This window comes from Canis aureus, chromosome 1, assembly GCF_053574225.1.
Source record: "Canis aureus isolate CA01 chromosome 1, VMU_Caureus_v.1.0, whole genome shotgun sequence".
Taxonomy (NCBI): domain Eukaryota; kingdom Metazoa; phylum Chordata; class Mammalia; order Carnivora; family Canidae; genus Canis; species Canis aureus.
In genome coordinates this window covers 100,545,750-100,562,163 of record NC_135611.1, presented here as the reverse complement: position 1 = coordinate 100,562,163, position 16,414 = coordinate 100,545,750, and the positions used below count along the sequence as shown (strand labels likewise).

General features: G+C 40.1%; 1 protein-coding gene across 1 annotated transcript; it reads right to left on the bottom strand.

The window, feature by feature from the left end:
- Positions 1–1,041: 1,041 nt before the first annotated feature.
- Positions 1,042–4,145, bottom strand: ZNF329 (zinc finger protein 329). Its single transcript, XM_077912124.1, is given in 2 exon segments — positions 1,042–4,127; positions 4,129–4,145. Coding segments are annotated over 2 exon segments (1,620 nt in total). The 3' UTR covers positions 1,042–2,524.
- Positions 4,146–16,414: the final 12,269 nt, after the last annotated feature.

Sequence of the window (16,414 nt, the reverse complement as noted above, 5' to 3'; positions counted from 1 at the left end):
TAAAAAAAAAAAAAGAACTAGAGAGTATCTCAGTTTCCGACGGCAGCTATAACAAGTTACCATAAGCTTTGTACCTTAAAAATACACACATTTATTCCCTTACGGTTCTGGAAATCTGAAGTCCAAAATCGCTTTCACCAGGCTAACAAGATGTCAGCAGGGCTAGGTCCTTCTGGAGGCTGTAGGGTAAGAATCAGTCTCCTTGCCTATACCAGCTTCCACATTCCTTGCCTCATGGCACCTCTCCATCTTCAAATACATCATTCTAACTTCTGGTTCCATCATCTCTTCTCTGACTGTGACCCTGTAAGGACGACTGCGATGACACTACTCCACCAGATAACCCAGGTTCATCTCCACACTTCAGGAACTGGGGACCATTATTTAGCCTTCCAAAAGGAGTTCCTGATTGTTGTTTTAATGAAGAATTTCAACTCAGCCTGTGAAGGGATGAAGGAGGTCTTGGGTCTGCACATATGGTTAAAACTAGTTGTACTGGCCATTGTCAGGCTAGGCTTTTAAGGGGCGATGCACCAGACTCCTCACGGTCCATCAGCCTCACAATTTCAGTTGTTAGACCTACAGTAGGTGAAGCCCAGCACCCAGCAAATAAAGTTTTCCTTCTACACTGCCCCAAGAAGGTCCATTTCCTAAGGTCACTTCCCTATGGAAGTATGAATTGGCAGCAGCTCTGCTAGAGTCAAAGGAAGGAGCAAGCCAAAAGAGCACAAGAGGAGAAAAAGGGCAGGGAAAGTTTTCTTTTTTTCTTTTTTTTTTTTTTTAGAAGGTTTTTTTTAAATTTTTATTTATTTATGATAGTCACAGAGAGAGAGTGAGAGAGAGGCAGAGACATAGGCAGAGGGAGAAGCAGGCTCCACACACCGGGAGCCCGATGTGGGATTCGATCCCGGGTCTCCAGGATCGCGCCCTGGGCCAAAGGCAGGCGCCAAACCGCTACGCCACCTAGGGATCCCTAGTTTTCTATAATGCTTGTGTTAGTTTTTTACTGCTGCCATAACAAATTATCACAAACTCAGCAGCTTAAAACAACACAAATTTATTGTCTCACAGCCTTTATTCACAGACTCTCAAGGGGAGCCACTCCCAGGGCTTTGAGGCTATGCCAGTCAGCTTGAGCAGCTCTCACTTGGCCAGCTCTGTATTTCCATAGGTGAGATGTTTCCAGATCATCCAAGACCTTTCTCTGTAGCCTCCTACTCCTCACTTTCTGAGGCCCGTCCTCTCCTATCAATGATACCTCCAAATCCCAAAGAAGAAAATTATTCTTATGCTCTGGGCCATGGAATCCTCTCAACTTGAGAAACTTCTTCCTGGATGCTCCCCGTCTGTGCTTACAGTTGCCCTATGACCCTGATCCTTCTGGTCAAAAAAACAAAAAACAAAAACAAAAACAACCAGTCCAAAGAAACCCAAGGTTTGTCTCCTTCTGGCTTCCTCTTTCTATTCCTTATCAAATTACTATAGCAACAATGTATGGTTTACAACAGAGAAAAAAATCATATGCAATTGTAGGCCCCTAAGAAAACCATGTTTACTTCCCCAAGACCAATGTCTAGTCTACATCCATATGAGCACATACTTTTACATGGCTGTAATAACAGCAAATCTTCTATTTTATGCCTCTTTAATTGTTGTTATTGTCTGCCGTATTATAAGCATTTTCAAGTGGTAATAACACTTTCATAATTATGGCTCAGCATGACTGCATAGAACAAAAGAAGTATCCTAGATGAAAAACAGGGGAGGGTGAATACAGAAACAGAGAAACTCATTATTTTTTCCACAACTAAAGCAATGCATCACATTTCTCAACAGCAGTCCTTTCCATCTTAGTGCGAACCTGCTTCGGTCTTAACTGGGACAATTACATCGTTCATTCACAACCGTCTTCATCCAGTTGCCCCTTTTGAAACAAGTCCTCAGCATCTGATACGATTGTAACATAGACATACATACAAACAGCAAAATCTAACTACAATTCTGTGGTTGCCATGGGATGGAGCATTGTGTGTGGTCTATCACCAGGAGTCTTCATTGATACAGAGTAGACAGTAAGAGCTGACAAAAGCTTTTCTCAATGATTACACTTGATCCTAATTAAGAGTTTGCTTATATACAAGGCAGACATTCCTTATTAAAGGATTTCACATATCAATTACTTACTAAACACATTCACAGGGTCTTTCCTGGTTAAACACTCTGATGCATCTACAGGGAAGTATCTTCTTGACATTCACAGATTTTATTCCAGTGTGTACGCTATTACATTTGGTACTGGCTGCATCATTCCTGAAGCCTACTCCACATTTATTACCATCCTGTTTTCTCCAGGAGTTCCTTAATGTAGAGATTTAATAGTATGGCTAAGGAATGCCTTATATTCATCAATTCACTGGGCTTAAAGAATTCTTTTCTGTGGACAAGGAAAAGTCATCCCTGAAAGCAATCCTCCTTCACACAGCTTTTTGAGAACAAGCCAGGAGACGAATGTGGCTCACATTCATTATGTTTCCATGGATTGCTCTCCAGAGTGCATTCTTTGATGTCGGATGAGGGACGAGCTCCTTCTGAATGTTTTTCCACACTGAGGACACTGGCTGGGACCCTCCCTGCTGTGGAGTCTCTGATGTACCGCCAGGTGAGAGTTCTGCTTGAAGGACTTTCCACATTCAGGACACTGGTATGGGGTCTCCTTTGTGTGAATTCGCTGGTGCTTTGTCAGACAGGAGCTGTCCCTGAAAGCTTTGCCACACTGATTACACTCATAGGGCTTCTCACCAGTATGAGTCCTCTGGTGCCGGATGAGGCCAGCAATGTTCCTGAAAAGTTTCTGACACTGGTTACAGCCATAGGGCTTCTCACCAGTATGAATCCTCTGGTGCCGGATGAGGTAAGCACTTTCAATGAACGTTTTCCCACACTCTTTACATTCATAGGGTTTCTCCCCAGAGTGGATTTTTTGATGTACAATGAGGTGAGAGTTTCGGTTGAATGACTTTCCACACTCCACACATTCAAAGGGCTTCTCTCCAGTGTGAGTCCTCTCATGCTGGGTAAGGTATGAGCCATCCCGGAAAGCCTTTCCACATTTGCTACACTCATAGGGCTTCTCCCCAGTGTGGATTCTGAGATGCACAGTGAGATGGGAAATGTCGGTGAAAGGTTTCCCACACTCATTACATCGATATGGTTTTTCTCCTGTATGAGTTCTTTGATGCAAAATCAGAGATGAATTTCGGTTGAAGGTTTTCCCACATTCTAGACATTCATAAGGTTTCTCCCCAGTGTGAATTCTCTGGTGTTGTGTGAGAGCTGACCCATCACTGAAGGCTTTCCCACATTTATTGCATTTATAGGGCTTCTCTCCTGTATGGATTCTTTGATGCACAATTAGGTTATAGTTCTTGGAAAACGATTTTCCACATTCATTACAGGTGTAAGGTTTCTCTCCAGTGTGAGTTCGGTGATGCAAAACAAGAGAAGAGTTCCGTTTGAAGCATTTGCCACATTCAGTGCATTTATATAGTTTCTCTCCAAGGTGATTCCTCCTGTTTTCATTAAGAGATGAACTCAAGGTAAAGATGTCCCCAAAGTCCTTACCTTCATACAGTTTCTTCCCTCTTTTCACTATTTTTTGTTCACTAAGAGTAGTAAAATGATTGAAAGATTTAACACTTTCAGGGTATTTAAAGGTTTTCTCTCTCGTTTGATCTCTTCCAAGTTGAAAAACTTCCACAGAATGGTTGAAAGCTTTTCCACATGTGTCACTGTCACTATTTCTCTTAGCTACATAATTTTTCTGACAACTGTGTAAAGCTGCATCACAATCCAAACTTTTAATATCTGAGTCACATAGATGAAAACCATTTGTAGGTATTCGCTTAGATGACAGAAGGTCTGAGCTTGCACTCAAATGTTCTCCAAGTCCAGAATATTCACAAATTGCTTCCTGAGCCCCTGGCTTCTCCTGAATTAAAGGTAATTGCCTCAAATGTCCCTCCCGGTTCTTACAGTCCCAATTTTCACCTAGAATGGATAGATGGGATCCTTCTCTCATAAATCCTTCCATGTCCACGTCACAGGATGGTTCTTCCTCAGGAATATTCTGTCATTTTCAATCTCATCTCTCAAGCTGAAAAGCAAAGAATGAAAAAGATAGACTTAAGTACATAAAGCTGTATCTCGAAGAGGAATAAAAATGATGACAGAGCAGATGTGTGGATCCACATTTTTATTTTTTAATTAATTTTCCCCAGCTTATATTTTTATTGAAGTATATTTGACACACAATGATACATTAGTTTCAGGTGTACAACATAGAGATTTCACAAGTCTATATGTTATGCTATGCTCAGTACAAGCATAGCCACCATCTGTCATCATATAACACTATTACAATATCACTGACTATATTCCCTATAATGTACCTTTAATCCTCATGACTTATTCATTCCATAGCTGGAAGCCTGTATCTCCCTCTCCCTTTCATCCATTTTGCCCATCCCCCAACCTCTCCCTTCTGGCAACCATCAGTTTGATCTCCACATTTATGAGCTGTTTCTACTTTTTGATTGTTTATTAGTTTTTTTAGATTCCCCCATATAAGTGAAGTCATATGGTATCTGTCTTTCTCTGCTTGACTTATTTCACTTAGCATAATACCCTCTAGATCCATCCAGGTTGTAGCAAATGGCAAAAATCTCATTCCTTTTTATGGCTCAGTAATATTCCATTGTATATATACCACACTCATCTGTCAATGGGTGCTTGGGTTGCTTCCATATCTTGGCTATTATAAATAATGCTGCAATGAACAGGGGGACATATATCTTTTTGTATTCAGTGTTTTCTCTCCTTTTGGGGGGTAAATAGTAGTGGAATTACTAGATCATATGGTATTTTTATTTTTAATTTTTTGAGGAACTTCCATACTGTTTATCACAGTGGCTGCACCAATTTACATTTATGGGTATTTTTACTTTTTCAAATTAACCTCTGTTATAAGGTGAAGATAAAGTGAGAGTCAAAGGATGGAGCCAAGAACAGGCGCAAAGAGCCACATAGCATTTTCACCCTTCTAGAGAACAAGGAGGAGAAACAGTGGAGACAAGTATCACCAAAAGAATGAAACTGAGCTATAGGAGACCAGAGGCCAGGTATCAGTGTTCATACTGGAACACCATTTTGGCTATTGTGTGCTTGCCCCTACTACCCACTGCTGATACCAACAATCAATACACATTTTCAAAGCCCCAACTTTACTGTATGCTTATGATAGTGCAGAATGAGCAGTTTTCACCCCAGCATTGTGGTCGGTTATGTCTTTGTGGATGAGACAAAGCAAAAGCTCAATGACCCAGAAGTTCTGAAAGTCCTAGATCTGTCAATGATCACTCTGCAGGGTTATTATGAAAACTAGATCATGTCTGATGCTGGCTCTGACCTGAGAAATGAACACCATTCTCTAAGTGGCTGCCAGTGTCTCCACCATTATTGATCTTCCTCTAACCACCTTCCACCCCTTTGACTTCATGATATCAAGACAACTTGCTCCTCATTTCTTTTCTTTTTAAAGGTTATTTATTTATTCATGAGTGACACACACACAGAGAGGCAGAGACACAGGCAGAGGGAGAAGCAGGTTCCATGCAAGGAGCCCACTGGGGGGAACTGATCCTGGGACTCTGGGATGATGTCCTGAGCCAAAAGCAAATGCTCAACCACTGAGCCACCCAGGCATCCTGCTCATTTCTTTTGAGCAAAATGAAATTAGATCCTTAACTTGGGAAGAAATCTCTTTTAAAGAACTCTAGAGGAAAAATCCCAACATTAAATCAAAGTTTAAATTATGTAGGACACCTTCATGATCAACAAAAATCATACAGATGAGGACTAACAAATTTAATACCAACATTTTAAATTTCCATACAACAGAAAAACTGTAAGAGTCAAAACCTAAGTGGCAAATGAAGATTATAAAATGTAAGAGACAAAGGAATAGTGTCCACGATCATAAAGAATTCTTACAGAATAGCACAAAAAACGGGGCATGGAGACACAAAAAGGCACTTCATAGAAAATATAAATTTCCTGAAAACATGACTATCTGCTCATTCTCACCATCATTTAGACAATCACAAACTGAAACTTTAAGACAAAATGTACACTTTTCATATGAGTGAAAATATAAAGCTTAGGCATCTCATGGGAGAAGAGTGTTGGTGGGCATGTAAAGTGGTCAGTCCACCAGCAGGGTAATATAGTAACAGCCATCAAAACGTAAAATGGACACTTCCTTCCTACCAGCAAGCAATTCCACTTGTAGGCATTTCAGACTCAGAAAACATGAATCCCAAGCATAAACAATATATCAATCTATACCTAAGGAGACAGTCTTAAAGACTAGCAGAGAGAAGACAGAACACTGGTGAAGGAGTAAAAATCACCATGACAGACCACTTGATAGCAAAAATAGAAACCAGAAAGTAATGGGAGGTAACTTTAAAAGCGCCAAGGGGGAAAAATTCTCAGATACACTATTGCTCAAGAGTAATAAGACAAAGACAGCTTTAAAAAAACCAAAGAGGGATCCCTGGGTGGCGCAGTGGTTTGGCGCCTGCCTTTGGCCCGGGGCGCGATCCTGGAGACCCGGGATCGAATCCCACATCAGGCTCCCTGCATGGAGCCTGCTTCTCCCTCTGCCTGTGTCTCTGCCTCTCTGTCTCTCTCTGTGTGACTATCATGAATAAATAAATAAAATATTAAAAAAAAAAAAAAACAAACAAAGAGTTTATCTCCAAGGACACTAGCCAAAAGAATTAGAAAAATGTGTTCTTCATGAAAAAAACACAGAAGGAATGGAAAAAAATGGAAATGAACATGTATTAAAATCAAATTCAGCATATAAAATGATACACCATCATATAAAATGCAGCAATAACAATGACTTGGAGTTAAAAACAGGACGGACTAAAAATTTTTTTTTCGGACTAAAATTTCAAATGGCAGTGGGTTTTTGATGGGAAAGGCATAACAAAATTAAGTGTCCTGATATCCTTCCATTGCTCATAATTCACATTATTTCTACTCAAGTCAGAATAAAAGAATAAATATAATGTAAAACTTCCAAACCCACAGTGCAGTCGTTTTCAATCAGTGTTACCCCCAAAGGACATATGACAATGTCTGAAAATGTTTTTGGTTGTCATGAATGGGGGGCAGATGCTACAGGTATTTAGGAAGTAGAAGCCAGGGATGCTACTAAACACCTTTCTTTTTAAAAAAAATTATTTATTTATTTATTCATGAGAGACACAGAGACACAGAGAGACAGGCAGAGAGAGAAGCAGGCTCTGTGCAGGGAGCTTGATGTGGGACTCCAGGATCACGCCCTGGGCCGAAGGCAGACGCCCAACCTCGGAGCCACCCAGGCATCCCCTAAACACTTAATACATAAGACAGTCTGAAAACACAGAATGGCCTAGTCCCAAGTGTCAATAGTGCTGAGGCAGAACAACCCTGTTGTAGTAAGAGAATAATAAAGAAAAGAATATCAGATTAATTCAGAAGGTGGTAATGGGGAAAGCAGAGAAAAAAAAAACAGATTAAACACAATGTACAAAACAAGATGTCATCAAAAACAATAAATGTAAATAGCATTGATGGGCCAGATAAAGATGCAGTCTCAGAGTGCACTAAGACAATGTGTATGCAACAGACACACCGAAAGCAAAAGGACATAGAAGATGAAAGCAAAAGTTTGGAACAGACAAAAGCTAGCCCAATATTTTATGGTTCTTTGCCAAGAAATGATAAACTTCAAATATGGTAAGAGGGCAAAAGAACAATGGCAAAAATGTCTATATTAACAGCATGCCTCAGAACAGAACAAAGTCAACAAGGAATGTTAATCAAAACTAGCAAATTCAACTATATAAAAGTTTTAAGGAACTTCTTTCAGAAATGAAAATTCAGAGAAACTTGATAGAGATAAGCAGGAGAGAATGTAATTAGCTAGCCTGTTCCGACAGTTGGATGAAGAACCATTCAACAATAATTAGAGCCAGAAAATGCTTTCTGAGTGCTGGTGGAACATTTGCTAACTGACAATAAACCAGGCCAAAGAACAAGTTCAACCAAGACCAGACCATAGCCTCTTAACTAAAAATGTGGTCAAGTTAAGAACCAGTAGCAGAAAGAAAATCAAGTACCAGAAAAACATTAAGTAAAACAAACTTCTATTTATCTGGAAAACAAAACCTTCTTTTTCCCTCAGGAATTCACAGCTCAAAGAGAAATATCAATAGAAATTAGAAAACACCAAGAAGCAAACTGAACAATGGAAATGGTAGATCTCAGAACATGTGCAAATGGGGGTGAGACTAACAGTTCCTCCAAAAATGCTGGCCTTTAATGCTGGTGTTAAAAAAAGACTGAAGGTTATTGAGTTCCATTTAAGACTTAAAGGAAAAAACAAAGGAATAAACAAACAGGAAGTAGAAGGATAGTGATAATAAAGGTAATAGCAGGAATTAAAGAAACAAAATAAAGAACATCCAAGAAGAGAAAGAAAACCAAGTCTGTTATTTAAAAAGATTAATGACTCAGCCATTAGAAACAACAAATACCCACCATTTGCTTCGACGTGGATGGAACTGGAGGGTATAATGCTGAGTGAAATAAGTCAATCGGAGGAGGACAAACATTATATGGTCTCATTCATTTGAGGAATATAAAACATAGTGAAAGGGAATAAAAGGGAAAGGAGAAAAAATAAGTGGCAGATATCAGAAAGGGCGACAGAACATGAAAGACTCCTAAATCTGGGAAAAGAACTAGGGGTGGTGGAAGGGGAGGTGGGCGGGGGGTGGGGGTGACTGGGTGGCAGGCACTGAGGTGGGCACTTGACAGGATGAGCACTGGGTGTTATTCTGTATGTTGGCAAATTGAACACCAATAAAAAATAAATTTATTAAAAAAAAATAAATAAATAAAAAGATTAATGACACTTAGGAGGGCACTTAATGAGATGAGCACTGGGTGTTATAGGTTGGCAAATCTAACTTCAACTAAAAAAAAAAAAGGAAAAGATTAATGAAATAGACATACTTTGGCCAAGAGTATCCAAAAAAGAGAAGGCACACATTAGTGATATCAGTCATGAAAGAGGGATTTAACTAAGAAACAGAAAGTTACCAAAATGGCAACATTGGATTTATCCTAAGAATGCAAGGACTGTGAAACATTAGAATGTCTACTGACTCAACTCCCTATATTTTCAGAAAGAAATAGAAAACAATCCCCTATATCCTATCTCAGTAAAGTAAGAAAGTTAATTTGAGGAAATCTCATCCAGACTCATGATCAAAATGCTCTCAGATTCAGGTAGTAGACCCCTTTAACTCTATCAATAAATTCAAAAAGGAAAGCTCCAACTCTTGATGAACATTCTTAACAATCAGGGACACAAGGAATCAAGGTAAACATCATACCCAATGCAAAAACATCAGATTTGTTCACTTTGAAGCCAAGACCAACATCCCAGAAGCCTGCTACATCACAGCATTCAACAGTGATGTGGAGTTGGGCTAGTTGGTCTGGAGGACCAGGTCCCAAGATGTCCTGAATGTTATGAGTTCCTCACCTACAAAAAAGGCCTCCTGAGGCTGCCCTGCCACCACACTGCATGTTTCCCGTACTGGGCCTTTGGAGTACACTGGGGCCTGGATGGCCTGTGGTTATACTGTGAACATCAGAGATAGAGAGCACCTTCCTTTAGGTCTGTAGGGGAAGGATGTATGTGTGGACTTAAAAGAAAGGAGTCAGACATATACATATACACACATACACATATATATCTGTATATATGTGTATATATGTATACATACATGAGAGACACAGAGACACAGAGAGACAGGCAGGCACATACATGTATATATATATATATATATATATATATATATATATATATATATATATATATATAGTATGTATATATGTATGATACCACTTGGGGAAATTTTTTAGGCACAGAAATATTCTGGAAGTAATGCCCTGCCAAGACACTTACCAAAGCTGTGATCATGACTGTCTCGGGGATATGGAGAATGGGCCTTGAGGAGTAAAGGGAATATCTAGTCAATTTATAATAGACATTTTCTTTATTGCAATAAGAGACACCACTAAGAAAGTGAAATGACAACCCATCAATGGGAGAAAATATTTACAAAGTATACATCTAATAAAGATCATATATGTAGAAGATATAAAAAAACTCTTACAACTCAATTAACAAAACAAACCAAATTTTAAAAACAGGCAACGGATGTGAGTAGACATTTATCCACAAAAAAGATACAGATGGCCAAAAAGCACATGAAAAGATACTCAACTTCACTGTCATTAGGGAAATGCTAATCAAAACCATAGTGAGATACCACTTCATACCCAGGAGTGTGGCCACATTAAAAAAAAAAAAAAAAAAAGACAATAATGGGGCGTCTGGCTGGCTCAGTCAGTTGAGCAAGTGACTCTTGGTTTCAGCTCAGGTCATGATCTCAGGGTCATGGGATCAAGCCCCTCATCTGGCTCCACATGGATCTGCTTAGGATTCTCTCCCTTTCCAGTTCCTTCCTCTTCTCTCCAACCCCTCTCTCTAATATAAGTAATTAAAAAGTAATTTTTTAAAAAAGATTTTATTTATTCATGAGAGACGAGAGAGAGAGAGAGAGAGAGAGGCCAGAGACACAGGTAGAGGGAGAAGCAGGCTCCATGCAGGGAGCCCGATGTGGGACTCGATATCCAGGGACTCCAGGATCACGCCCTGGGCCAAAGGCAGGCGCTCAACCGCTGAGCCACTCAGGGATCCCTTAAAAAGTAATTTTAAAAAGTTAAACATAGGGACGCCTGGGTAGCTTAGGGGTCTCTCATGAATAAATAAAATAAAATAAAATAAAAATTCAAAAAGTTAAGCATAGAGTTACATGACCCAGCAACTCTACTCCTAGATATCTACTCAAGAAAAATGCAAACATAAGTCCACACATAAACTTATATTTGAATTACAAGTTCACAGTAGCACTATTCATGACAAACAAAAAGTGGAAATTCAGATAAATGTCCTTCAACTGAGGAACAGCTAAACAAAATGCAGAAATCCACACAATGAGATATTCTTCAGCCACAAGAAGGAATGAATCACTAATACATCCTACAACAACATAGCTGAACCTTAAAAACATTGTGCTCAGTTGAAGAACTCTGACCCAAAAGACTACGTATTATATGATCTCATTTATATGAAATGTCCAGAACTGGCAATTCCATACAGACAGAAATTAGTGGTTGCCAGCAACTGGGAAAAAAGGTGGAATGATTACTAATGGGTATGGGATTTCTTGTTGGCCTAATGAAAACATTTTGGAATTACACAGTGGTGATGGTTACACAGCTTTGTAAATATACTAAAAACCACTTTGAATGAATCGTATGGTATTTTACCTCAATAAACCTCTAATAAGTAAATTTACATCTTCAAGAATGATGCCAGTGATGCTAAGCATACATGTGTCCCCTAGAAGGGGACAAGTCTCTTCCAGCCTGAACCAGAGCTCTTGACCTTGGTAGTACTTCCTCAGAGCATGTGGAAATCTGTGGAGGTGTTAGGTTGTCACAAAGATGCAGGCAGTGGAGAATGCTGGCATTTGATGGGCCTGGGCTGGGGATATAAATTTGCTTCCATGCTCAGGACCACCACATGATGCTTGACCACCCCATGGACCAAAGTCCCTGCATCATACTACTTGGGGTATCTCAGAACAGAATAATACTTTATGTGTTACAAGACATTAAGGAAAAGGTGCCTTCATTTAGAAGAAAGCTAAAAAGAGGGATGCCTGGGTGGCTCAGAGGTTGAGCATCTGCCTTCGGCACAGGGTGTGATCCCAGGATCCATGATCAAGTCCCACATTGGACTCCCTGAAGGGAGACTGCTTCTTCCTCTGCTTATGTCTCTGCCTCTCTCTCTCTCTCTTTCTGTGTCTCTCATGAATAAATAAATAAATCTTTAAAAAGAGAGAGAGGGAGAGAAAGCTAAAAAGAAATCAGGATACTGCCCTGGATTTATGGACTCATTCCCTATTTTGCATCTCCTTCACAAAAACTGGTCATTCCAACTATATCTTCAGTCAATGAGTGCCTGAGGGCCATAGTGAGACTTTGGGGGAAATAATATTAGGGAATTTAACAAAGGTATCACATTGAATTTTACTAATTAAGGTTATTTTAAAAACATCTCAGATTATGGCAGCCCTGGTGGCTCAGCGGTTTAGTGCTGCCTTTGGCCCAGGGTGTGATCCTGGAGACCTGGGATCAAGTCCCACCCACGTCGGGCTCCCTGCATGGAGCCTGCTTCTCCCTCTTCATGTGTCTCTGCCTCTCTCTCTCTCTGTCTCTCATGAATAAATAAATAAATAAAATCTTAAAAAAAAAAAAAACTCAGATTGCAGCACTTGCTGGCTCAGTCAGAAAAGCCTATGACTCTTGCTTGATTTTGGGTTTGTGACTTTAAGCCCCACACTGGGTATAAAGATTACATAAATATATATGTAAATATGTATTTAAATAAATACATACATAAATAAATAAAACTTAAAAATAATACATACATACATAAATAAAACTTTAAAAAACAAACACAAGGGGCACTTGGTCGGCTCACTTAGTTAAGTGTCTGCCTTTGGCTTGGGTCATGATCTTGGAGTTCTTAGATGGAGTCCCAGGACTGAGCCCTGCATCAGGCTCCCTGCTCAGCAGGAGGTCTGCTTCTCCCTCTGCCCCTCACCATGCTCATGCTCTCTCATATACATAAATAAAACCTTTAAAAAAATAAATAAGTAAAATAAAATATCTCAGATTATTTCCTTCCTTACTTCCTTACTTATGTACTACCACTTTTAGAAGTACAATACAAAATTTATGCTGTAAAAAATTCACCTTGATGCCATTCACATATTTTGGGGGTTCCCTATTTCTCCCCCACTATTCTTCTGACCCTGTCCTCAGATGTTCACCATACTACTTGTCTGAAGCCCCAGTATTACCAATTTTCCCCAGTCTGTCCTTCTCTTCCCCATGGCCATCTAAGAAGGTGGTCTCCAAGTCTATTTTTACATGTTACCCCAGCATGGGCTGAGATGTCAGGTCTGAAGAACTGTTTTCTGTAATAAATTGTCCTGATGTTGTTCCAGGTCATATCACAAGGGGTGACTGATCCTTTCCCTATGACTATGTCCCAGCTCATCTAAACAGCCTGGGTTGCCTTACTGCATAAGCACTTAAAACCTGCTTCCACCAAAATACTTTCTCTCCTTTCTACTTAATACACCTGGTCTGTGTCCACTTCCCCAGCACTCAATGTTCCAAAAGCATCCACCCATACCTCACCTCATTCAGTTTCACTGAAGACAGTAACTTCTTACTATCCTATAATTCAAACCATCAGCACTGGACTGCTTCCTATATCTTCTAAGGCATTGTACCCAAGCATTTAAATCCAGAAATAGGGATCCCTGGGTGGCGCAGTGGTTTGGCGCCTGCCTTTGGCCCAGGGCGCGATCCCGGAGACCCGGGATCGAATCCCACGTCGGGCTCCGGGTGCATGGAGCCTGCTTCTCCCTCTGCCTGTGTCTCTACCTCTCTCTCTCTCTGTGACTATCATAAATAAATAAAAAAATTTTTTAAAAAATCCAGAAATAAATACTTTTATTGATTCTTTATATGCACATAAGACTTTAGTATTTTAAAATTACATGGATATATAACATTATCTTAAAATTCCTTTAATAGCTACTCCAGGATGGCAAAAGACACACTGCAAATGACTATTCACAAAAAGTGAGCATTACACAAAAATTAACTCAAAATAGATCACAGGCCTAAATATGAAAGCTGAAATCATAAAATTCTTTTTATATATATATAGATTTTATGTATTTATTCATGAGAGACAGAGAGAGAGGCAGAGACATAGGCAGAGTGAGAAGCAGACTCCATGTAGGGAGCCCAATGTGGGACTCAATCCCGGAACTCTAGGATCACACCCTGAGCCAAAGGCAGACACTCAACCGCTGAGCCACCCAGGCATCTCTGAAATCATAAAATTCTTAAAAGAAAAACAAGTACAGGGATCCCTGGGTGGCGCAGCGGTTTGGCGCCTGCCTTTGGCCCAGGGTGCGATCCTGGAGACCCGGGATCGAATCCCACATTGGGCTCCGGGTGCATGGAGCCTGCTTCTCCCTCTGCCTGTGTCTCTGCCTCTCTCTCTCTCTCTGTAACTATCATAAAAAAAAAAAAAAAAAAAAAAAAAAAAAAAAATTTAATAAAAAAAAAAAAAAGAAAAACAAGTACAGATTTTCACAAATGGGTACAACACAAAAGTACAAGTGACCAAAAAAAGTAGATAAAATTGACTAATCAAAATTAAAACATTTGTGCTTTAAAGAATTTCAATAGGAAAGTGAAAAAGGAAAAAACAATAACTCAACCCTCAGAGAGGCTCCTGGATGGCTCAGTTGGAAAAGCATGCAACTCTTAATCTCAGGATCAGGAGTTCAAGCCCCATATGGGGTGTAGACATTATTTAAATAAGTAAAACTTAAAAAAAAAACTCCACAGTGGAATGCCTGGGCGGCTCAGAGATTGAGCGTCTGCCTTTGGCTCAGGTCGTGATCCTGGGATCGAGTCCCACATCGGGTTCCCTGCGGGGAGCCTGTTTCTCCCTCTGCCTGTGTCTCTGCCTCTGTGTGTCTTTCATGAATAAATAAATAAATCTTTAAAAAAATAAAAATTAGGGCAGCCCTGATGGCGCAGCGGTTTGGCGCCACCTGCAGCGTGGGGTGTGATCCTGGAGACCTAGGATCGAGTCCCGCATCAGGCTCCATGCATGGAGCCTGCTTCTCTTCCTCTGCCTGTGTCTCTGCCTCTCTCTCTCTGTGTCTATGAATAAATACATAAAATCTTTAAAAATAATAATAATAAAAAAATAAAAATTAAAAAAAATAAAAATTAAAAACTCCACAGAATAGGATCAAATACTTACAAATCATATATCTTATTAAGGTCAAGTACCAAGAATAAATAAATCTTTCAACTCAATAATTAAAAAAGATAGGGGATCCCTGGGTGGCTCAGTGGTTTGGCGCCTGCCTTTGGCCCAGGGCTGGTCCTGGGGTCGAGTCCCGCGTCGGGTTCCCAGCATGGAGCCTGCTTCTCCCTCCTCCTGTGTCTCTGTCTCTCTCTATATATATATATATATGTCTCTCATGAATAAATAAGTTTAAAAAAAAATAATAATAATTTAAAAAGATCAAGGGGTGCCTGAGTGGTTCAGTCGTTTGAATGCCTGCTTTTAGCTCAGGTCCTGATTCCAGGTCCCTGGGATAGAGCCCCATTGGGCTTCCTGCTCAGTCGAGAACCTGCTTCTCTTCTTCCTCTGCCTCTCCCCTCTGCTCCTGCTCTTTCTTCAAATAAATAAAACCCTTTAAAAATACTTAAAAGATCAGTAACTCACTTAATAAAGGGGCAAAGGATCTGAATTGATAGTTCTCCAAAAAAAAGATATACAAATGGACAAATAAGCACAATGAAAAGATGCACACCAAAAAAAAAAAAAAAAAGAAAAGATGCACACCACCATTAATTACTAGGGAAATGCCTATCAATACCGCATTGAGATACCACTTCATGGGACGCCTGGCTGGCTCAGCAGTTAAGCATCTGCCTTCGGCTCAGGGCATGATCCTGGAGTCCTGGGATTGAGTCCCACATCAGGCTCCCTGCATGGAGCCTGGTTCTCTCTCTGCCTCTCTGCCTATGTCTCTGCCTCTCTGCCCCTCTCTCTCTCTCTCTCTCTCTCTCTCTGTCTCTTATGAATAAATAAAATCTTAAGAGATCCCTGAGTGGCGCAGCGGTTTAGCGCCTGCCTTTGGCCCAGGGCACGATCCTGGAGACCCGGGATCGAATCCCACGTCGGGCTCCCGGTGCATGGAGCCTGCTTTTCCCTCTGCCTGTGTCTCTGCCTCTCTCTCTGTGTGTGACTATCATAAATAAATAAAAATTTTAAAAAATTTATCAAAAAAAAAATAAAATCTTAAAAAAAAGAAAGAGATACCACTTCACATCCAGAAGGATGGCTATAGTCGGTTCTACTCCTAGGGAGTTATTTATCCAAGAGAAATGAAAACATAGGTCCATCAAAAAAAAAAAAAACAAAAAACACCCCACACATGAATGTCTACAGAAGCATTATTCGTAATATACAAAAAGTGGAAGCAACTCAAATGTCCATCTACTGATGAACTGATAAACAAAATGAGGTATATCCTTACAATGAAAC